Raw genomic sequence first — 24803 nt, forward strand, 5'->3', positions numbered from 1 at the left:
GGGAGGAGGGACGGCAGGGGAGGGGCTGGGGGCTAACCTCCCTGGCCGGGAGCCCAGGGGCTGGGCAGGACGGTCCCGTGGGCCAGATGTGGCCTGCAGGCCGTAGTTTGCTCACCTCTGCCCTAGATTCTAGGAACAGACCCATGGGGTTTGTGGGTGGAAATTCCTTAATTTATGGAAAAGGAAACAAAACCCCTGGACTGGGCTGGTAAAAGTGACCAGACTCCAGGTGCTGGAGCCTGAACCTACTGGCCAGAGTCTTGTATGAAATATGAAGGAAACACCCACCAATGATGATTGGGGAGATGCCCCTTCCCCTCCCATCTAGCTGCTGGCAACGGGGAGGGTGTTGGGATTCCTACCAGGGGCTGTTCCTGCGCCATGCTGGATCCCTATCTCCTCTATTAGCCTCAGGCTAGGATTTGTGTGATGAATGTGAAGACTCCTGTTGTCTCTATCTACTGTTCAGAAGAGGGGCTCTCTCTGTCTCTCCTCACCCTGATGCCTCCTGGCTGGCAGGGCGGGGTGGGTGTGGCACTCTGTTTTTTGTCTGCTTCCCTGAGCTGCCATCTGGTTGGCCCTCCTCTCCCATGAACAGGGGGGTTTTCACTAGGCAGCAGGCACTGAGTAGGGGGCTCTTGCTCTTTCAGGGGCCAGTGACCTTCGAGGAGGTGGCTGTGTATGTCACCAAGGAAGAGTGGGCTCTGCTGGACCCTGCGCAGAGAGCCCTCTACAGAGATGTCATGCAGGAGAACTATGAGAATGTGACCTCGCTGGGTAAGGATTCCTGACCCCTCGGTTCTTAGGAGGGGAAATTAAGATTTAAAGTTCACAACACCGACAATACAACCTTAACTCTGCCCTGGTTCAGCAACACCTCGACAGGCCAGTGACACGTGTGCGTGCACTCTACCCTCCCCTGCTACAGAGCACTTTGGGAACAGAGCACAGGAGCATTATAGCACAAAATCTAATGCCTTCTCTTTGCTAAGGCAAAATATGGGTTTAGGTCTGGCATAGCGAACAGAAGCTTCATACACGTGGGCTGCACTCAAATACTGAGCCTACTGCACACAGACCAGCTCAGACTTCTAAAATGTTACCACCCCTTTGCCGTCGCCCTGAGGATTTCTGCTAAGTCATCGCCTTCACTTACCTCTCACAAGGCCCTAGAGACCTCTAGCATGTATGCCACCAGACTGCTGACAAACTCCATGGCAAGGACACATCCACGTGCACCTGTACTGACACAACTTACACAGTGTTCAGCACTTAAATGAGGCACACCTGTTCCGTCGCACCTGTCTTTATATCACAGTTTATATCACCGATTTGCCAAGCTGCTTCAGCTAATCCTACCACCATTCCATTGACATACAGCTGATACAGTGCACACAACTGGAGTACATGCAGAGAAATGCTGGTATTCAAATATGTAGAACACAACTCAAGAAACTGGCATGTTCTCTTCGTCCTTCCTCATATCGATTATAAATTAATGCATTTTTAGGCCAGGAGGGAAATTAGGTCATCTAGTCTGATCTCCTGTGTTGTATAGGCCATGGAATTTTATCCACTTAGTGTTGTGTTGAGCTTAATATCTTGTGTTTGACTAAAACATCTTCCAGAAGGGCATGAAGACTTCAGGAGATGGAAAATCTGTCACTTGGTAGTTTGTTAACCTATGCATCACCCTTACTGACCTAAGCTCCAGGGTTAGGGGGTAGGGGCAGAGTTAAGGTTGCATTGCAGGGGTGACGTGGGGTTCAGTTCTTCAGTTCCTGGTTTTCAGAGGTTTTTAAAAAGAAAAGGAGTACTTGTGGCACCTTAGAGACTAACAAATTTATTAGAGCATAAGCTTTCGTGAGCTACAGCTCACTTCATCGGATGCATTTGGTGGAAAAAACAGAGGAGAGATTTATATACACACACACAGAGAACATGAAACAATGGGTTTATCATACACACTGTAAGGAGAGTGATCACTTAAGATAAGCCATCACCAACAGCAGGGGGGGGAAGGAGGAAAACCTTTCATGGTGACAAGCAGGTAGGCTAATTCCAGCAGTTAACAAGAATATCAGAAAGAAAAGGAGTACTTGTGGCACCTTAGAGACTAACAAATTTATTAGAGCATAAGCTTTCGTGAGCTACAGCTCAGTGGGGGGTGGGGTGGGAGGGAGAAATACCATGGGGAAATAGTTTTACTTTGTGTAATGACTCATCCATTCCCAGTCTCTATTCAAGCCTAAGTTAATTGTATCCAGTTTGCAAATTAATTCCAATTCAGCAGTCTCTCGTTGGAGTCTGTTTTTGAAGCTTTTTTGTTGAAGTATAGCCACTCTTAGGTCTGTGATCGAGTGACCAGAGAGATTGAAGTGTTCTCCAACTGGTTTTTGAATGTTATAATTCTTGACGTCTGATTTGTGTCCATTCATTCTTTTACGTAGAGACTGTCAGTTTGGCCAATGTACATGGCAGAGGGGCATTGCTGGCACATGATGGCATATATCACATTGGTAGATGCACAGGTGAACGAGCCTCTGATGGTGTGGCTGATGTGATTAGGCCCTATGATGGTATCCCCTGAATAGATATGTGGACAGAGTTGGCAACGGGCTTTGTTGCAAGGATAGGTTCCTGGGTTAGTGGTTCTGTTGTGTGGTGTGTGGTTGCTGGTGAGTATTTGCTTCAGATTGGGGGGCTGTCTGTAAGCAAGGACTGGTCTGTCTCCCAAGATCTGAGAGAGCGATGGCTCGTCCTTCAGGATAGGTTGTAGATCCTTGATGATGCGTTGGAGGGGTTTTAGTTGGGGGCTGAAGGTGATGGCTAGTGGCGTTCTGTTGTTTTCTTTGTTGGGCCTGTCCTGTAGTAGGTGACTTCTGGGTACTCTTCTGGCTCTGTCAATCTGTTTCTTCACTTCAGCAGGTGGGTACTGTAGTTGTAGGAATGCATGATAGAGATCTTGTAGGTGTTTGTCTCTGTCTGAGGGGTTGGAGCAAATGCGGTTATATCGTAGCGCTTGGCTGTAGACAATGGATCGAGTGGTATGATCTGGATGAAAGCTAGAGGCATGTAGGTAGGAATAGCGGTCAGTAGGTTTCCGATATAGGGTGGTGTTTATGTGACCATCACTTATTAGCACCGTAGTGTCCAGGAAGTGGATCTCTTGTGTGGACTGGTCCAGGCTGAGGTTGATGGTGGGATGGAAATTGTTGAAATCATGGTGGAATTCCTCAAGAGCTTCTTTTCCATGGGTCCAGATGATGAAGATGTCATCAATGTAGCGCAAGTAGAGTAGGGGCATTAGGGAACGAGAGCTGAGGAAGCGTTGTTCTAAGTCAGCCATAAAAATGTTGGCATACTGTGGGGCCATGCGGGTACCCATCGCAGTGCCGCTGATTTGAAGGTATACATTGTCACCAAATGTGAAATAGTTATGGGTCAGGACAAAGTCACAAAGTTCTGCCACCAGGTAGCCGTGACAGTATCGGGGATACTGTTCCTGACGGCTTGTAGTCCATCTTTGTGTGGAATGTTGGTGTAGAGGCTTCTACATCCATAGTGGCTAGGATGGTGTTTTTAGGAAGATCACCAATGGACTGTAGTTTCCTCAGGAAATCGGTGGTGTCTCGAAGATAGCTGGGAGTGCTGGTAACGAAGGGCCTGAGGAGGGAGTCTACATAGCCAGACAATCCTGCTGTCAGGGTGCCAATGCCTGAGATGATGGGGCGTCCAGGATTTCCAGTTTATGGATCTTGGGTAGCAGATAGAATACCCCAGGTCCTGGCTCCAGGGGTGTGTCTGTGCGGATTTGTTCTTGTGCTTTTTCAGGGAGTTTCTTGAGCAAATGCTGTAGTTTCTTTTGGTAACTCTCAGTGGGATCAGAGGGTAATGGCTTGTAGAAAGTGGTGTTGGAGAGCTGCCTAGTAGCCTCTTGTTCATACTCTGACCTATTCATGATGACGACAGCACCTCCTTTGTCAGCCTTTTTGATTATGATGTCAGAGTTGTTTCTGAGGCTGTGGATGGCACTGTGTTCTGCATGGCTGAGGTTATGGGGTAAGCGATGCTGCTTTTCCACAATTTCAAAAAAGCTTCAAAAACAGACTCCAACGAGAGACTGCTGAATTGGAATTAATTTGCAAACTGGATACAATTAACTTAGGCTTGAATAGAGACTGGGAATGGATGAGTCATTACACAAAGTAAAACTATTTCCCCATGGTATTTCTCCCTCCCACCCCACCCCCCACTGTTCCTCTGATATTCTTGTTAACTGCTGGAATTAGCCTACCTGCTTGTCACCATGAAAGGTTTTCCTCCTTCCCCCCCCTGCTGTTGGTGATGGCTTATCTTAAGTGATCACTCTCCTTACAGTGTGTATGATAAACCCATTGTTTCATGTTCTCTGTGTGTGTGTATATAAATCTCTCCTCTGTTTTTCCACCAAATGCATCCGATGAAGTGAGCTGTAGCTCACGAAAGCTTATGCTCTAATAAATTTGTTAGTCTCTAAGGTGCCACAAGTACTCCTTTTCTTTTTGCGAATACAGACTAACACGGCTGCTACTCTGAAACCAGAGGTTTTTAATTTAGCTACCATCAACATGCTGGAAGGTCATGGGGCAGCACAGGCCACCTGAACTCTGCATTTATCTACTTTATGGATCTTTAATTTCTTTGAGTTTTTAATGGACTTTTTTGCCACTGATAACTGCCACTAGAGTTTTTGCCAGCAAAACTGTGTTGGATAGGGGTGGGATAGTGAAACTTGTATGTGGTCGCCTGGCCAAAATCTCCATGTGGATTTTAGAGCACCTTAAGAATATTGCTCTTAACCCAGAAATCTTGGTATCAGGACAACATTTCTAAGAGAAGCTCCTGCAGAATGTCAGAAAAATCCACCACACACATTTCTCTGAAAGCTGTCAGTGATGGGGCTCAGATTCAAATGCATTGGTGGAGTTCGGGTTCAGTGGCCACAGCAGGTCCTCTTGAGCGCACCCATTAGTGTGAGAGCCAATTGCTCTGGGTGTTCAGAGCCTCAGTCTTGCTGCACGTGTGCATTTCAATCTCTTTGACTCATCAAAAAAGAAAAGGAGGACTTGTGGCACCTTAGAGACTAACAAATTTATTTGAGTATAAGCTTTCATGAGCTACAGCTCACTTCATCGGATGCATGCAGTGGAAAATACAGTGGGGAGATTTATATACACAGAGAACATGAAACAATGGGTATTACCATACAGACTGTAACCAGAGTGATCACTTAAGGTGAGCTATTACCAGCAGGAGAGTGGGGGGGGGGGGGAGAAAACCCCCCTTCATCAGTTTGGCTTGTGCCAATCTTAAGTTTCAAACTCTACAATATTGAACGTTTTCAGTGCTGCTTCCTCAAAGAGGCAGTGGAGGCCAGGGACCAGCTGAGATAAATGCCAAGTGACTGCGATTAGTCAGGGGACCGTTCGAACTGTGGTTTGAGCCTAAAGTCTGCAAGGAAGTGTTTATAAGAGCAAAGTGATTTTTGTAAAAAAGCTGCTTTTATGGGGGCTGTATCTCAGGTACTGCTTGATCAAATAACCCCATCTTTGGACCACTCACACTGCCCTGCCCCCCAATGATGAGCAGTGTGTTTCAAGACAATATGAGTAAGAATGTAAATTTCAGTAAGATTAGCATAGCTGACCTTTAACCAGAAAGTAATGCTGAACCTTAACCTTAACTCTGCTGGGAACACTTGCACATTCGTGGCAGGTGTTACACAGGACCGGCTCTAGGCACCAGCAAAGCAAGCACGTGCTTGGAGCGGCACATTTCCAGGGGCGGCATTCTGGCCATCCTTTTTTTTTCCAGGGCAGTTGTACTCTCAGAGCTGCACCACTTAGACAGGGCGAGGGCGCTGTGCCACTGGCTGCAGCGAGAAGGGGAAGCCTCAGCTCTGGGATGCTGAGCTGCCAGGGCCCAGCCGCTACCTGGGCCCAGCCGCTACCTGGGAAGGAGAGGGCGAGTCCTGCCGGGGAGCTGGGGCTGCGCCCCCTCATCTGCGCACTGCCTGCTGCGCTGCCTTGTGCCATCCCCTTATTTTCTGCGCGGCTGGGCAGGGGCAGGGGGAAAGCCCCTGCAGGCGCTGGGAGAAGCAGGCACTGGGAGAAGGTGACATCACTCCCTCCGCTTCCAGGGCCACCTGCAAGCTCAGCCACACCTGAGCTTGGGGAGGCAAATTTTTTGCTTGGGGCGGCAAGACCTAGAGCCGGCCCTGGTGTTACAGTCAGGTGCTTCCCTCTGTAGACAGGAGACTGTGTGAGGTTCTTACAGAGGAGTCCTTGAGTCAAGTGAAAGCAGTGAACAGTGGGAGAAGAGAAGATGATGGGGCGAGGGGGGGAATGATGGTGCTGAGGTGCCACAAGGCAGGGAGGGCTGAGAGCCAAGGCATGAACTGTGGCACATTGGAACGAGAAGGAATCAGGGATGATTGGGTACAGAGGAAGGAGGCGGATGGAGGGAGTCGGGGGAGGCACTGCTGAGAACTGGGAATGGTGTGCGTGGGAGAGTGGAGAGTGGGAACGGGACAAAGGGGGTGGAGGGCCCAGCAGTGGTGCTGTTCTAGAGGAGGGTTGGGTAGAAGATCCATTTGACATGGGAGTGGGGAACATTGGGGATAGAAGCATGGGGGAGGGAAGGAATTGGGGAGTGGCTGCTCTAGGGAGCAGGGAGGGTCCCATGGGGCTGGGGAGGGGAGGTTTCAGGGAGAGCGAGAGAGATTTGGGGCACTCCACTGAGACTGCTTTTGCCAAGGTCTCTAATAAATGTTAGCTAGGCAAATCTCAGAGCCAGTACTCCATCCTCATCCTCCTTTACCTGTCAGCCACCTTTGACACCACTGACGATGGTCCTTTTCTTGAAATCGGATCTTCAGTTAGCCTCTCCTGATTCTCCTCCTACCTCTCTAATCTCTCCTCCAGTGGGGCCTTAGGAGGACCCTCCTCATTCCCTTCCCAACGTCTGAGGGGGATTCACAGGGTTACCAAGCGAGGTTGTCCCTGTAATTGAGTTTTTTTGAGAATAGGTAAGATAAACATCTCTCAGGGATGGTCTAGGTTTACTTGTTCCTGTTTTAGGCCTGAACGATGGACTAAATGACTGCTTGAGATGCTTTCTACCCCTACAATACCAAGATTTTATGATTCTTTATCCTATCCCTTTGCTATATCCTTGTCTCCCTCTGGAGAATGTGAGGATTCAATTAGTATTTTTTTTAATGAAAAATATGCATGAGTCAGCTTCTCCTCCCACTTCGCCTTTTTACCCACTGGGTGTGAATGAGTGGTTATTCCTCTATGGGACAGGGAAACAGTGGCTGTTGAAGTAACATGGGCTTCTCTATATTGGCATGGATACACTATCAATAATTGTCCACATATGAATGGAGCACCTTGGAGAGAGAGTGGAAGACCCAAGACTAGATATTAACTTGTAATGACTGTGACCCAAGGGAAGCAGAACATGGAAACACAATGGAATTGCAACTTAGAACTAGGTTACAAACAGACAAAAAGCTTGCTGCTGGCCAGGGCAAAAAGACCAAGAGAGGGAGACAGAGAGAAACATGAAACTGAGGAGGCTTTGGGAAAGCCAGGCAGATGACTCTTGCAAAGTGAACTTCGATTTCAGTTTTGTTTTACCAGACTAACCTATGGATCTTCAAATGCTGTATTCCAGTTGCCTAATCAGTATCTAATCTTGTCTGAAAAGGTTGTATTGCATTGCTGCAAATACCTAGTGGTTGTAGCACCCAACAGGGATAGTGTTTAACAGGAGTCTGAAATCATTTGCACTTTCTGGAGAAGGGTCTGTCTCAGAGTTGTGGAGCTGTGGGGATCTCCCTTGTGAAAAGCTATGCTTAAGGTGTAGCACACTATAGGTATGTCTACACTGCCTCCCAACCTGGGTCCATAGACTTGTAGCAGTGGGCTAAACATAACTGTGTAGATGTTGTTGATTGGGCTGGAGCTCAGTCACTCAAGCCAAGGGTGGGCTTGAGAGCTTGAGCTTCAGCCTGAGTCACTGTGTCAAAGAAATGTCTACCCATATTTTTTTAATGTGCTAAGATTAGCATCACGAACAAACATCTGTGGACCCAGGCTGATTGGCTTGCTCCCTGAAGCAGTGTGGATATAATGGGGACAGAGACTGTATAAAGACAGTATATAAGACCTTGTAAAACCATAACTTCTTATCTTCCCTGTCAAAGCCCTTCATGGCCTATCCCTTCCTTGCAAATCATCTCCCATTTGGTACTGAGGTGCCAATTCCTCCTCCGATTAGCCCGTGGTTGCCAGCCTTCATCACCCACTTGTGAAATCTTAAAACATGGTCCTTCATGGACATGGAAAATTATAATAGGGTGATAGGAACAGCAATAGGGAAATCAGTGGGGGAACCTGCTCAACGTCTAGATGTCTATACACAAATACAAAGTGTGTGGGTAAGAAAGAAGAAGAATTGGAAGTATTAGTACATAAGCTAAATTATGACTTAATTGGGATCTCAGAGACTTGGTGGGATAAGTGTCATGACACAAATATTGATACAGAGGTGTATAGCTTGTTCAGGAAGGACAGACAGGGTAAAATGGGAGGAGGTATTTGTTCTGAGCTGCAAAAGCAGGTGGGAGCCAGGCCAGTTGATAGCAAAGATAAAGGTGATTAAAAATGGGGTAACCTCATGGTAGGGGTCTAATATAGACCACCAAATCAGGAAGAGGCGGTGCCTGAGGCATTTCTGAACAAATCACAGAAATATCCAAAACAAATAAGGACAAGGGACTTCAAAAAAGCAGACTTCAACAAACTCAGAACTCGTAGGTATAGTCGTATGGGAAGAAAATCTAAGGGAATAAGGAGTTCTGGAGAGCTGGCAGTTTCTTATGGAGACCATATTAAATGTGCAATTGCAAACTATCCTAATGTGAAGGAAAGCTAGGCAGTATAGTAACAGACCAATGTGACTCTATCAGGAGCCCTTTACTGACCTGAAAGTCAAAAAAGGAATCTCTCAAAAAGTTGAAACATGGACCAGTTGGTAAGGATGAGTACAAAGGATAGCCCAAGCATGTAGACACAAATTTAGAAAGTCTAAGGCACAAAATGAGTGATACCTAGCAAGGGACATAAAAGGCAATAAGAAGATATTTGTTCAAAACTTTGGGAGCAAGAGAAAGATGAAGGAAAGTGTAGGTCCTCTACTTTGCAGGGAAGAAGGGCTAATAACTGATGATGTCAAGAAAGCTGAGGTGTTTAATGCTTATTTTACTTCAGTCTTTATTAGAAAGGTTAACAGTGACCAAATACTCAACACAATTAACACTAACAACAAGGGGGAAGGAATGCAAACCAAAATAGGGAACAAACAGGTTAAAGAATACTTAAAGCTATGTCTACACTACACAGGTTTTAGCGACACGGCTGTGTTGCTACAGCCATGCTGCTAAAAGGCACACAGTGTAGATGCTGTTTGTCAGCTCCCCTGCTGACAAAAAACTTCATTGTCGACGACAAAGCATTGTTCACACCGGCACTTGTCATTGGCGAAACTTTTGTCTTTCGGAGTGTGTGGGTATGTGTTTTTTAACACCTCTGAAAGACAAAAGTATTGTCATTCAGTTGCCAGTATAGAGATAGCCTTAGATAAATTTGATGGATTCAAGTCGGCAAGGCCTAATGAAATTCACACTAGGGTACTTAAACTGAATCAATCATGGAACCCTTAGCAATTATCACTGAGAACTTCTGGAGGATGGGTGAGGGCAAACATAACACTTGTCTTCTTTAAAAAGGGGAACAAAAAGGTCTCAGAGAATTATAGACAAGTAGGCAGCCTAACTTTGGTACCTGGAAAGATACTGGAACAAATTATTAAACAATCAACTTGTAAATACCTAGAGGATAGTAATGTGATAAGTTATAGCCAGCATAGATTTGTCAAGAACAAATTGTTGCAAACCAACCTAATTTCCTTCTTTGACAAGGTTACTGGCCTAGTGGATGAAGGGAAGCAGTAGATCTCGATAATTGTTACCCAGAAAGACCACAGACTTGGTTCGGTGGTGAAGGGGCTCCACCAGTTCTACTGCCCTCAAGACACAATACCAGCTTCTCGAATCAATGTCTACGGGTACAGTAACACATGAGTGCCCAGTGGCAAGGACTCAGCTCTCTAGGCTGGACAAAGGGTTAAGTCAAGGTACCCCTACATTTATAGAATGAGACATACATACAACTGGAATAAACAACTTACATACTACCTTACATGTTCCATGACATCTGCTTTGTTACCTCCCTTTGTTCCTGATATCTTGGACAATACATCCCTATTCATTATTCTGTCAAACCATCTCATCTTGTACTAGATTGGGATGTAGCTGTATTAGCTGGAATATGTTTACATAAATATCTAGTGCACTGGCAACAACGTTGCCAAGTGCATGCACTGGACAGTGAACTTGGAAGCATCTGCTTTATTACATGGCCTGACTTTGGTTCACAGCCTCTGGTTCAGGTCTCAGATCTTGCACCAAGCCCAGTGATCCAGGCTCTCTCTCTTTCTCTCTGTCTGACACAAGGGAGGTTGCAGGTTGCCCATTGCTGAAGATTTCTAAAAACAGGTTGGACAAATACCGGTGCTGAATGGTGTAGGTTGAATTGGTCCTGTCACATCTCAGGGGGCTGGACTTGATGACTTCTTGGGGTTCTTCCATCCCTACATTTCTATGGTTCTGTGCTTTCTCCCAGGTTGCCCCTTCCTCCTTGGAGGAACTCCCCATAAACATCCATAGTTACCTCATTATCCTCCTTCCTATCCCTCTGTACAACTCCTCTTTTCCATGAAGCCTTCAAACACATGAGAACAGTTGGGGTGCTATGGTGCTGCCTCTCATGGTGACCAATGTTGTTTCATTGGTTCTTTGTGCTTCCCCGTCTCTATTCAGGATAACTGCACCTGTATTCCCCCTTTATGGTCCAGCAAGGACACCCAATCTGAGGCTGCCCTGCCATCACCTTTCTTGGGCACAGACCCACATCTCTCTCCCTGCAGACTGGGGTACTTCCAGGCTGCTTAACTCCCTGCCTACAATGTAAATTCCCCAGCAAGGTAGACTTCTTCAGCACGCCTTCTTTGCCTTCCTTTCTCAGAGGCTATGAACAGAATAACTGCCCCCGGTTAAGGTACCACACAGCCCTTTCCAAGCCAGCATTTATTCTTAAGGTAAAGCATTACAGAGAAAACATACTAAAAACAAGAAAAGAACTAGCACACAGGCCAATAAGCTTACCAGAGATCACCCAACTCCATCAGAGGTTCTGGCATTTGAACAGACCTTCAAATGCCTCAAAGGTTTTTTTTTTCTGTGGTCACATAAGAGTTGTTAGCTCAGAACAAGCACCACCAGGCCACTGTGAGTCACCTTTTGTCCAGTTTGGGCCTCTGAACTTGGCTTCATGTAATAGGTGCTCAGCAGGCAATGGGTTTCTCCTCAGGGCACAGCTTGAAAAGGTTTAGTCTGAAGGTGAGAAGTTGCCTTCCCCACCCCCCAAGTATTTCCTAGGAATCCCACTTAACTTTGCTTGCTTAGCACAGTGGTTCTCAACCAGGGATACACATATCCCTGGGGGTACACAGAGGTTTTCCAGGGGTACATCAACTCATCTAGATATTTGCCTAGTTTTACAACAGGCTACAGAAAAAGTACTAGCGAAGTCAGTACAGACGAAAATTTCATACAGACAATGACTTGTTTATACTGCTCTATATACTATACACTGAAATGTAAGTACAATATTTATATTCCAGTTGATGAATTTTAGAATTATATGGTAAAAATGAGAAGTAAGCAATTTTTCAATAATAATGTGCTGTGATCCTTTGCATTTTTATATTGTAATTTATTTGATTTTGTAAGCAAGTATTTTTTAAGTGAGGTGAAACCTGGGCTACACAAGACAAATCAGGCTCCTGAAAGGGGTACAGTAGTCTGGAAAGGTTGGGAGCCAGGGGCCTAGCACATAAATTCAGAGTCCCCAAAGATGTTACAGCCAATCCCACAGTAATACATTCACACTCATATTTCTAAGATACTCCTTAGATACTGAAACTTAGCATAATAGAAGAACCAGGGAGGGGAAAGTTTCGGGCAAAGAGCTCCTGTGAGTCGGGAGGGCTGGGGGCAGTGGGATGGGGTGGGGATGCGATGGAGCAGCTGCTGTAGGGAGTTGGAATGTGTGGAGGGCTGGAAGAAATGGAGCTCAAGGAGCTGGAAGGGTTGGTGCTGGATGGAGTACAAGGAGAGTAGGTGCCAAGGAGTGGATGCACCAGCAACAGGAGGAAGCCCTGGGGAGTCAGAAGCAAGGAACATTTGGGACAGTGTGGGGGGATGGGGTGTGGAAAATGGTTGGGGGCAGAACATTTGGGAGACCTGGGAGTGAGGAGGGCTCTGCTCAATGGGCGGGGAGGAGAGAAAAAGAGTGGGTGCTGCTTGGGTCCAAGGCAGTGGGGAGGGCTGGAGAATGGAGAATGTTGTAGTGAGTGACAGTGCTAGCTGCACCTCTGTCCCCTACCTGATGTCTCTGACTGCCCCCACTCAGGTGTCAGGCCTCGTGTCTTTCCCTCTCCTGCAGTGCATCTGGGCCTCTCTGTGTCAGTAAGAAATAGTTCCACGGGGACTTCTCCTCTGGCTGGAGTCTTCCCTTCCTAAGAAATGGAGTCACCTTCTCTGGGTTTCAGGAGCCCCTTTGATGCTGAATATATGGCTGTGTGTCATGTCATCCCGTCCCACGTCCCCCCCTCTAGTGGAGGTGGGGTTAGTTAAATCCCTCATAAGCAGAGTGTCCTGGGATTTTACTCCATTAAAATGGGCTGGGGTTAAAATAATGGAACTTTTTTTTGTGACAAATGTCCCATGAATTCACATGAATTCATTTCTCTTTCCATTGAGCAGGGTTTGCAGCTTCCAAACCTGATGTGATCACCCATCTGGAACGAGGGGAAGATCCGTGGGTTCTAGATCTCCAGGGCTCTGAGAAAAGAGAGATCCTGGGAGCCACCTGCCAAAGTGAGGAGTCATTCAAACCAGCTGAAAACCTGCCAGGGCCGGCAGGGAACAGCTGGGCTTCCCTGCAAAGCCCTTGTGAACCCTCTAAGTTCAGGATTGTTCCTAGCAGGCATCATATTGTCTCACTACATATTGCTCATGACTCTCTACCCTTCCTGACTGACCCCTGGCAGTAGCTCCCTCCATTCCCCCTCTTCCCTGGAATGTGTGGGTGGGATATGGAGGCAGAATTGATCCCCTCCTCGCTAGTCTGTGGGGAAGAGTTTGTGGGAATGCAGTCCCTAATATGTTCCCCCATCTCTCTGGCTGTTATTTTTGTTTGTTCTCCACTTTTCCATATCTTTTTCTGAGGTGTCTCTTTTCCTCTGTCCCGGCAGGTGGCAAGATGGTGAGTGAGGAGGAGCAGAATCCTCAGCGGGAAGAGGCTGAGCAAATACAACCATATGCAGTCAGATCCAAAGGAAATGTGTCCCGGAGTCATGAGCAGGGAAAAGCCTGTGAGCATCAGCACAAGTCAGAGAAGTGGCAGGAAAACCAGTCAAGGGAGAAAGTTGGAAAATCTGTTAATTGTGAGGGAACTCAGAAGGGTCTCAAGGAAACCAAAGCCCAGCAGAGCATCCCTGTAGGAGAGAGAAATAACACATGCTCTGAGTGTGGGAAAAACTTCCACAGCCACTCACACCTTATTAGACATGAGAGAGTCCATACTGGAGAGAGACCCTATGTATGCTGTCAGTGTCGGAAAAGCTTCACTCAGCGCTCACACCTTCTTACACATCAGAGAATCCACACAGAAGAGAGCCCCTATGAATGCCATCAGTGTGGAAAAAGCTTCAAGGAGAGATCAAACCTTATTACACATCAAAGAATCCATACAGGGGAGAGACCCTATGAATGCTGTTAGTGCGGGAAAACCTTCAATCACAGCTCAGCCGTCGTTGTACATCAGAGGATCCATACAGGAGAGAGACCCTACAGATGCTGTGACTGCAGGAAAAACTTCCGTTCCCAGTCAGACCTTATTAAACATCACAGAATCCACACGGGGGAGAAACCCTATGAGTGCTGCGAGTGTGGGGAAAACTTCACCCAGAGTTCTGCCCTTATTACACATCAGAGGATCCACACAGGAGAGAGACCCTATGTATGCTCTGACTGTGGGAAAAACTTCAGTCAGAGCTCAGCCCTTGTTACACATCAAAGGATCCATACAGGAGAAAGACCTTACAGATGCTGTGACTGTGGGAAAAACTTCATTTACTGCTCAGATCTTATTAAACATCAGAGGATCCACACAGGGGAGAGACCCTATGAGTGCTGCGAGTGTGGGAAAACCTTCACTCTGAGCTCACACCTTATTGCACATCAGAGGATCCACACAGGAGAGAGACCCTACAGATGCTGTGACTGTGGAAAAACCTTCAGTCAGAGCTCACACCTTATTAAACATCAAAGGATCCACACAAGAGAGAGGCCCTAGGAATGCTCTGAGTGTGGGAAATGCATCCATCAGAGCTCAGCCCTTATTTACCAGCAGAGAAGCTACCATGGAGAGAAACACCATAACAAAATTCTCTAATTTCAGAAAAAAGAAAAGGAGTACTTGTGGCACCTTAGAGACTAACATTTATTAGAGCATAAGCTTTCGTGAGCTACAGCTCACTTCATCGGATGCATTCACTGGATGCATTGGGCAGAATTTATGTAGGGGAAGCAAGCTTACTATGCAGGTGGGTCAAACGTGGAGGCACGGGAGACAGGTGGGCAAAGTCAGGGCCAGGGAGTAGGAGCTGGTGTTAAGAAAAGGGAAGATGCACGGCCAGATAATGGCAAAAGGGATACCCAGGATAGGGAGGGGTACAGGGAATAACAGTTACCTCATAACTGGGGGAGCCTTCCAAAGTGTTTTCAAATCTAGAATGTAGAGGCCGAGGGGCTTTACTGAGCCACACAGAATGGTCCATCTCCATACCCCCGCTCCAGGGCTGTGTTTTCAAGGCACATTGCATCCCTAGGCCCGGGCAAGGCAGCTGATCCCCATCTTAAGTGATGTGTGGAGCTGCAGAAGGAGCCTGGAAGCAGTGACATTTTTTTTTACATTCTCTCCTTAAAAATTGATAATTTTCGTACATGTTTTTGGAGTTTAAACTTGGGAGTGCTCGGTAACAGCAAAGTAGCAAACCATGCAGGGGAGCAATTCATTAATCACTATTATGTCTATATAACCTTAGCCCTAGAAGCCCCAGTCACACAGACCGTGTCCCTGTTGTTCTAAGTGCTGTACAAACACTGAACAGCCCTAGGCTTGAAGAGCTGACAAGCCAGCCAGGCAGGGCAGGGGAAGGGTAGACCGTACCAGCAGAGCGAACAATGTGAGGACAGCAACTGGCATGTTAATGTCCCTGTTTTTTCTTTTTGCTGGGTTGAATTACAATGTGACCAGCTAAAGGGGAGGGAGAGGGACATTGAACGGATGGGATGAGGTGGGAAGGGGTGTGGAGAACAGGGTAAGAAAAGTGACGGGGAGGTGAAGAGATCGGGAGGGAGGTGAAAGAGGTAGGACTGAGGGTTCAAACTAGCCCTCAGCACAGGGCAGAGGAAGCCCAGTCAAAAAAGGGTCTCTGAATCTCCAGAAATCTCTTATTTTGCTGCTTCTGCTCTGACTGGCTGGTTCCTCTTTTCAAAGTGTCCCCTATGAGCCCTCCCAGGAGAGAACAATGGGACTTCAGAGAGCTGGAGTGTTACCCTGGAATTTGATATTCCTGTGTGTTACCCCAGAATTTGACAGTACTGCAGTCAGCAATTTTGTATGATTAGCCACTCCCAGCTCAAAACAAAACATGACATAGCTAGGAAAATCTTAGGCCCTGAGAGGCAAGGCCAAATAACTGCATGTTTTCTGTTTTGCTATCAGAATGAGAGGACGGGATAAGAAGTGACTGTATTGTAAGAATAGCAGGAATGTTTGGACGACCGAACTTGGTCTTGAGCACCTCTGACACCATCAGGATGTAAGTTTAGTTATGAATAAAAATGTTTTGATGGTAAGAGATAATGAGTAGTTTTGCTGAAAGTAGGAGAATTGGTGACCCATTAGGGGTCACTAGAGGTTATATGCTTTGTTTGAAGTTAGCTAATAAAGATTAGGTGAAAGAACAGTCCGAGGAAGCTTTCTTTGGGCAAGGATTTGACAGCTAAGTTCCCCAGCACCTAGATCAAAGGTGGGCCCCCCCCAGAAACCTGGATGCTGATCCCTCAAAACCATTTCTTAACTTTAGGTAAATACAAATGTTTTGAGATAATTGAATCATAGAAGATTAGGGTTGGAAGAGACCACAGGAGGTCATCTAGTCCAACCCCCTGCTCAAAGAAGGACCAACCCCACCTAAATCATCCCAGCCACGGCTTTGTCAAGCTGCGTCTTAAAATCCTCTAAGGATGGAGATTCCACCACCTCCCTAGGTAACCCATTCCAGTGCTTCACCACCCTCCTAGTGAAATAGTTTTTCCTAATGTCCAACCTAGACCTCCCCCACTGCAACTTGAGACCATTGCTCCTTGTTCTATCATCTGCCACCACTGAGAACAGCCAAGCTCCAGCCTCTTTGGAGCCCGCTTCAGGTAGTTGAAGGCTGCTATCAAATCCCCCCTCACTCTTCTCTTCTGCAGGTTAAATAACCCTAGTTCCCTCAGCCTCTCCTCATAAGTCATGTGCCCCAGCCCTCTAATCATTTTTGTTGCCCTCCACTGGTCTCTCTCCAATTTGTCCACATCCCTTGTGTAGTGGAGGGCCCAAAACTGGACACAATACTCCAGGTGTGGCCTCACCAGTGCTGAATAGAGGGAAATAATCATTTTCCTTGGTCTGCTGGCAATGCTCCTACTAATGCAGCCCAATGTGCCGTTAGTCTTTTTGGCAACAAGGGCACACTATTGACTTATATCCAGCTACTTGTCCACTGTAATCCCCAGGTCCTTTTCTGCAGAACTGCTGCTTCGCCAGTTGGTCCCCAGCCTATAGCAGTGCCTGGGATTCTTCCGTCCTAAGTGCAGGACTCCGCACTTGTCCTTGTTGATCCTCATCAGATTTCTTCTGGCCCAATCCTCCGATTTGTCTACGTCACTGTGGACCCTATCTCTACCCTCCAGCATATCTACCTCTCCCCACATCTTAGAATCCTCTGCGAACTTGCTGAGAGTGCAATTCATCCCATCATCTAGATCATTAATAAAGATGTTGAACAAAACTGGCCCCAGGTCAGACTCCGCTTGATACCAGCTGCCAACTAGACATGGAGCCATTGATCACTACCCATTGAGCCTGACGATCTAGCCAGCTTTCTATTCACCTTATAGTCCATTCATCCAATCCATACTTCTTTAACTTGCTGGCAAGTATACTGTGGAAGACCATATCAAAAGCTTTGCTAAAGTCAAGATATATCATGTCCACCACTTTCCCCATATCCAAAGAGCCAGTTATCTCATCATAGAAGGCAATCAGGTTGGTCAGGCATAACTGCCTTTCATAATCCATGTTGACTGTTCTTGATCACCTTCCTCTCCTCCAAGTGCTTCAAAATGGATTCCTTGAGGACCTGCTCCATGATTTTGCAGAGACTGAGGTGAGGGCTGTAGGTCCCGGATTCTCCTTCTTCCCTTTTTAAAGATGGGCACTATATTTGCCTTTTTCAATTGTCCGGGACCTTCCCTGATCACAACGAGGTTCAAAGATAATGGCTCCCTCTGCATCCTTGGATGCAGCGCATCCAGCCCCATGGACTTGTGCATGTCCAGCTTTTCTAAATAGTCCCGAACCACTTCTTTCTCCACAGAGGGCTGCTCACCTCCTCCCCATATTCCCCCTGCTGGCCCTTAGCATTAGAAAGGTTGCAGAGCAGTTTTTAAACTAAGAGATGCGGGGGGGGGGGAGCCGATTGCTGCAGAGGCGCACGTGGATCGGACAGAGACTTCTCTTAGAGGAGAGTCTATTGATAGAGATTCTCTAGTTTTTAGTCAGGAGGAGAGGATGGAAGAGGATAAAGTATGGGCCAGATCAAACAAGAAACATTCACATAAAGAATCTGACACATCAGAAAAGGGCAGACAAATAAATAGTGACAAGTTTTTAAAGTGCTTGTACACAAATGCTAGAAGTCTAAATAATAAGATGGGTGAACTAGAGTGCCTCATGTTAAAGGAGGATATTGATATAATAGGCATCACAGAAACCTGGTGGAGTGAGGACAGTCAATGGGACACAATCATTCCGGGGTACAAAATCTATCAGAAGGACAGAAGGGGTCGTGCAGGGGAGGGGGGGGAGTGGCACTATATGTGAAAGAAAATGTAGAATCAAATGAAATAAAAATCTTAAATGAATCCATATGTCCATAGAATCTCTATGGATAGTAATTCCAGGCTCTAATAAGAACTATAACAGTCGGGATCTATTATTGACCTCCTGACAGGACAGTGATAGTGACGATGAACTGCTAAGGGAGATTGGAGAGGCTATCAACATAAAAAACTCATAATAGTGGGGGATTTCAATTATCACAATATTGACGGGACATTGTCACCTCAGGATGAAATGCAGAGAAAAATCTCGATACTTTAAATGACTGCTTCTTGAAGCAGCTGGTACAGGCACCCACAAGGGAAGAAGTAATTCTCGATCTAGTCCTGAATGGAGGGCCGGATCTGGTCCCAAGAGGTAACTATAACAGGACCCGCTTGGAAATAGTGACCATAATATAATAACATTTAATATTCCTGTGGTGGGAAGGACACCTCAACAGCCCAACACTGTGGCATTTAATTTCAGAAAGGGGAAACTATGCAGAAATGAGGAGGTTAGTGAAACAGAATTTAAAAGGTACAGTGACTAGAGTTTTCAGAGTAGCAGCCGTGCTATGTCTGTATTCGCAAAAGAAAAGGCGTACTTGTGGCACCCTTAGAGACTAACAAATTTATTAGCGCATAAGCTTCGTGAGCTACAGCTCACGCATCGATGAAGTGAGCTGTAGCTCACCGAAAGCTTATGCTCTAATAAATTGTTAGTCTCTAAGGTTGCCCCAAGTACGCTTTTCTTTTAGTGACTAGAGTGAAATCCCTGCAAGCTGCATGGACACTTTTCAAAGACACCTTTATAGAGGCTCAACTTAAATGTATACCCCAAATTAAAAAACACAGTAAAAGAACTAAAAATGTAACAACCATGTAAAAGAAGCAGTGAGAGATAAAAAGGCATCTTTTAAGAAGTGGAAGTCAAATCCTAGTGAGGTAAATAGAAAGGAGCATAAACACTGCCAAATTAAATGTAAAAATGTAATAAGAAAAGCCAGAAAGGAGTTTGAAGAACCACTAGCCAAAAACTCAAAAGGTAATAACAAAATGTTTTTTAAGTACATCAGTAGCAGGAAACCTGCTAAGCAACCAGTGGGGCCCCTGGACGATTGAGATACAAAAGGAGCACTTAAAGATGATAAGGTCATCACAGAGAAACTAAATGAATTCTTTGCTTCAGTCTTCATGGCTGAGGATGTTAGGGAGATTCCCAAACCTAAACTGACTTTTGTAGGTGACAAATCTGAGGAGTTGTCACAGATTGAAGTGTCACTAAAGGAGGTTTTGGAATTAATTGAGAAACTTAACAGTAACAAGTCACTGGGACCAGATGGCATTCACCCAAGAGTTCTGTAAGAACTCAAATGTGAAATTGCGGAACTATTAACTATGGTTTGTAACTTGTCCTTTAAATCAGCTACTGTACCCAATGACTGGAAGATAGCTAATGTAACGCCAATATTTAAGAAGGGCTCGAGAGGTGATCCTGGCAATTACAGACCAGTAAGTCTAACGTCAGTACCGGGCAAATTAGTTGAGACAATAGTAAAGAATAAAATTGTCAGACACATAGAAGAACATAAATTGTTGCGCAAAAATCAACATGGTTTCTGTAAAGGGAGATCGTGTCTTACTAATCTATTAGAGTTCTTTGAGGGGGTCAACAACGTGGACAAGGAGGATCCGTGGACATAGTGTACCTAGATTTCCAGAAAGCCTTTGACAAGGCTCTTACGTAACCAAAGGCTCTTACGTAAATTAAGTTGTCATGGGATAAGAGGGAAGATCCTTTCATGGATGCATATGATGAAGTGAGCTGTAGCTCACGAAAGCTTATGATCAAATAAATTTGTTAGACTTTAAGGTGCCACAAGTACTCCTTTTCTTTTTGCGAATACAGACTAACATGGCTGCTACTCTGAAACCGTTCATGGATTGAGAACTGGTTAAAAGACAGGGAACAAAGGGTAGGAATAAATGGTAAATTTTCAGAATGGAGAGGGGTAATTAGTAGTGTTCTCCAAGGGTCAGTCCTAGGACCAATCCTATTCAACTTATGCATAAATGATCTGGAGAAAGGGGTAAACAGGGAGGTGGTAAAGTTTGCAGATGATAGTAAACTGCTCAAGATAGTTAAGACCAAAGCAGACTGTGAAGAACTTCAAAAAGATCTCACAAAACTAAGTGATTGGGCAACAAAATGGCAAATGAAATTTAATGTGGATAAATGTAAAGTAATGCACATTGGAAAAAATAACCCCAACTACATACAAATATGATGGGGGCTAATTTAGCTACAACTAATCAGGAGAAAGATCTTGGAGTCATGGTGGATAGTCTCTGAAGACATCCACACAGTGTGCAGCGGCAGTCGGAAAAGCAAAAGGGATGTTAGGAATCATAAAAAAGGGTTAGAGAATAAGATGGAGAATATCTTATTGCCCTTATATAAATCTATGGTGGACCCACATCTTGAATACTGCGTACAGATATGGCCCCTCATCTCAAAAAGATATATATACTGGCATTAGAAAAGGTTCAGAAAGGGCAACTAAAATTATTAGGGGTTTGGAACGGGTCCCATATGAGGAGAGATTAAAGAGGCTAGGACTTTTCAGCTTGGAAAAGAGGAGACTAAGGGGGGATATGATAGAGATCTATAAAATCATGAATGGTATGGAGAAAGTGAATAAGGAAAAGTTATTTACTTGTTCCCATAATATAAGAACTAGGGGCCACCAATGAAATTAATGGGCAGCAGGTTTAAAACAAATAAAGGAAGTTCTTCTTCACTCAGCGCAGAGTCAACCTGTGGAACTCCTTGCCTGAGGAGGTTGTGAAGGCTAGGACTATAACAGGGTTTAAAAGAGAACTGGATAAATTCATGGAGGTTAAGTCCATTAATGGCTATTAGCCAGGATGGGTAAGGAATGGTGTCCCTAGCTTCTGTTTGTCAGAGGGTGGAGATGGATGGCAGGAAAGAGATCACTAGATCATTACCTGTTAGGTTCACTCCTTCTGGGGCATCTGGCATTGGCCACTGTCGGTAGACAAGATACTGGGCTGGATGGACCTTTGGTCTGACCCAATATGGCCATTCTTATGTTCTTACGTTCTTATTGTGCTGCCCAATGCAGCAGTTTGGGGGCTGACCTTGTCTGTGAAGACCGAGGCAAAAAAAGCTTTGAGTACTTCAGCTTTTTCCACAGCTTTTTGGCCCTATAACTATGTGGGTGAACCCAGACAAACACTACACTCTTGAATGAACTCATGCAAAAAAGTGATAAAAGACAAAAAACCCTTATCACTTGTGGGTGAACAACACATGTCAGAGAGCGCTCACTCTCTTTCAGTCTGCATAGCAAAGGAAAACCCACAGGTGGCCCATGCCAGCTGACTTGGGCTCAGGGGGTTCATGCTGCAGGCATAGGCGCAGAAAATAAATTAGTGGGTGCTTAGCACTCACTGGCAGCCAGCTCCCCACATCCCCCCAGCGTCTCTCCCCCCCCCGCCAGTGGCTCTGCTGATCAACTCCTCCCGCTCCCTTCCAGCGCCTCCCACCTGCCACAATCAGCTGTTCCCCAGCTGAGCACAGGGGAAAAGCTGCTCCATCCTGCTCCGTCCTGCAAGCCGAAATGTGCCAGGGAGGATGTGGAGGGTGCAGTATGGGAATGACAAAGCCCCTTCTCCTCCCCCTCAGGACAAGCAGAGAAAGCCCTTCAGGACAGCTCAGTGCTCACAGAAATGGTGGGGGGGATTGGTGTGCAACCCTCCTCCCCCATGCCTCGCCTCTGTTTGGGGCGGCTATGCCCCTCCCTGCACCCCAAACTACATCTATACTAAGAGTACTGTGGTTTCTGACAGCAACAACCTTGCTAAATCTCCTGTTTTGGACCTTGGTACAACTGCAATAGGGCCATCAGAACCTCTACCTGAGTATCCAAAAACTGCTTTTGATCAGTACCGTCATTCATTTACATCAGAGTATTGCAAGACATTTTCATTTTTAGAATACAGTAAGCAGGCAGATGCAGTTTTCTACTTTCCTTGCAGACAGTTTTCCAGTGGTTTGAAAGACCCTGCATACACTGGAGTAAGGGACTGGGAAAATATAGGAAAAAAGCTTCAGAAACGTATGATCTACTATACATGAGCTGTGTTCTGAAAGGTGGCATTTTTTCAAACAGTCAAAAGAAGTGGTCTCTCTAATTACATGGTTGTCAAATTCTCAGAAGATGGCGTTGCATGAAAACAGAGAGTAGGCTGTAAAAATCACCGACATACTGCTTTACCTGGCTAAACAAGAAATTGCATTGTGAGGGGCATGATGAGAGAGAATCAGCAAACCATGAAAACTTTCTGGAATTATGCAATTTGTTTTCAAAGTCTGATGAAACATTTGCCAAAAAAAAAAAAGAGGGGTTCTTTCAGTCTCATCAGCCATGGAACTCAAAACGAGCTTTTACAAATTGCTACTGAGATTGTGAAAAGCACAATCGTTCCAAAAGCTCAGGAGAATGGGTTTGTTACTGTTCTTGTTGACAAAGCACGTAGTTTTAAACAGGAAGAAATGACAGGCTGTGTGAGATACACAGAAAAACTGGAAATAAAGGAACAATTTCTAGGATTTGTTGATTGCTCTAAGCAAAAGGATGCTAATGCCATCTATCGTAACATTAAGCAGTTTTTACAAGAATCGGGGATTGCAAAATTGCCAGTTGTAGCACAGTGTTACGATGGTGCTCTTGTTATGACAGGTCATGTAAGTGGAGTACAGCAAAAAATCCTGCAAGATCAACCCACTGCTATATATACACACCACATGGCTCATAAATCAAATGTGGTTTTAGTTAAGGCTTGCAAAGTAAACAGCAACAGGATATTTTTACACTCTAGAGGGCTTGTTTACCTTCTTTTCACAGCATGGCACGCACCATGTTTACTTGGAGGCCCAGAAGACCCTTGGAGTGAAATTGGGATTGTGTACTTTAAGTAACACGAGATGGGCATGCAGATGGAAAAATGTATCTGCTGTAAAAAACTCCATGAGAACACTTCTTAACCGTTTGTTGGGACTGTCAGCGCCTCCCTACCGAAGATTTATTGAAGCATCAGGTTTGTAGAAGAATGTGCAGAAAATAGATTTTTGTGAGCTTGATCCTTTTTTAGCATGCTCTTAGTATGAGTCACGTAGTACACAAAGCTCTGCAGCCACAAGACACGACACTTTCTCAGGCCTGCAGTGTATGTCAGAGAAGTGTCAATGCCTTAGTGTGTGAACCAGCACTAAGTGGGATGATGTTTGGGAGGAAGCCCAGAAGTTCTGTGAGCTGCAAGATGTCCCTGTCACCCCGATGTAGATGAAAAGTATGCTTATAAATGACCCATGAAAAAAATAGCCTTCCTTGACTGTTCAGTTGTTACAAGCACACTCAGACAATGAGACTATCAGCCAAATGAAAAGGAGAGCGCTAAAGAAAAATGGGGCTGACAGCTGAATTTTCCTGTATTGGACACACTGTTAGGTGAATGTAATCGCAGGTTTTCGTCCCAATCCATGGAAATAGCTGAAAGCGCAGATGCAGGGCTAACATATGATCCAGATGTGGCATTGCTGGGCTGCTCCGTCAATATGCAAGGGCCCTTTCAATCAGTTCCACACTCGCTCGCACAGAACTGCAGTTGGTTCAGGATGGGTTTGCCAGAGATCACGCTGGAGAGACTGCAGGCAGCTGCTTCAACATTTTATCCAAATTTTACAAAACTGTTGAAATTGGCCCTGAACCTGCTGGCACAGCTGGACGTGAGACGTTGTTTCCTGCCACACGCTGGGGACGATCCACAGTGGGTCAAGAGAGACTGTCAGCTTTGTGTTTACTGCATACAGAGAGTGACCTTACCAGCGACATTAACCCTGAGCAAATCATTGACGCTTATGGTGCCAAGTCCAGGTACCGGAGTTTACTTCGCTGATGTTTAAGGTAAGACGGCAGCTGGTTTTATTTTTATTATTGTTAGTAGCAATACGTTATTTGCACTGGGCTGCTTTATAAAATACAATGGGTGCAGCTGATTGGACAAATATAATGTCACCGTGTATCTGTGTCTGAATGTTTCCATATGAAGCAATACAGACAATGACTGTAAACTGGTTGGTGTAAGCTTGTGGAGAAATGTGCTGTACTGCAGGAAAGCTTAACAGATATTTTAGCCCTACCAGGGTGTTTAAAAGTAGACTTACACGTTAAACCATGTTGCCTAACAGAGTTTAACATGTAGTATATTTGAGTGATTTGGGGACCTTTTGAACTGTACATTATTATACAATTCTTAAAACGACACA

The 24803-nt window shown here is 45.5% G+C and overlaps 2 protein-coding genes across 2 annotated transcripts; both read left to right on the forward strand.

The window, feature by feature from the left end:
- Window positions 1-13494: 13494 nt before the first annotated feature.
- LOC122455424 (zinc finger protein 22-like) lies at window positions 13495-14045 on the forward strand. The gene has a single exon (XM_043501704.1). It carries the CDS (start codon window positions 13497-13499, stop codon window positions 14013-14015), a length of 519 nt encoding a protein of 172 aa, XP_043357639.1. The 5' UTR covers window positions 13495-13496; the 3' UTR covers window positions 14016-14045.
- LOC122457315 (zinc finger protein 3-like) lies at window positions 14016-14720 on the forward strand (the record flags this gene model as incomplete). Its single annotated transcript, XM_043501668.1, has 1 exon — window positions 14016-14720. A coding segment is annotated over one exon (576 nt), but the record flags the coding sequence as incomplete, so codon positions are not given.
- Window positions 14721-24803: the final 10083 nt, after the last annotated feature.

Source organism: Dermochelys coriacea, chromosome 23 (genome assembly GCF_009764565.3).
Source record: "Dermochelys coriacea isolate rDerCor1 chromosome 23, rDerCor1.pri.v4, whole genome shotgun sequence".
Lineage (NCBI taxonomy): Eukaryota > Metazoa > Chordata > Testudines > Dermochelyidae > Dermochelys > Dermochelys coriacea.

Coding starts and splice junctions, on each gene's coding strand:
- LOC122455424 (XM_043501704.1), top strand. CDS start 13,497: ATGGTGAGTGAGGAGGAGCAGAATCCTCAGCGGGAAGAGGCTGAGCAA.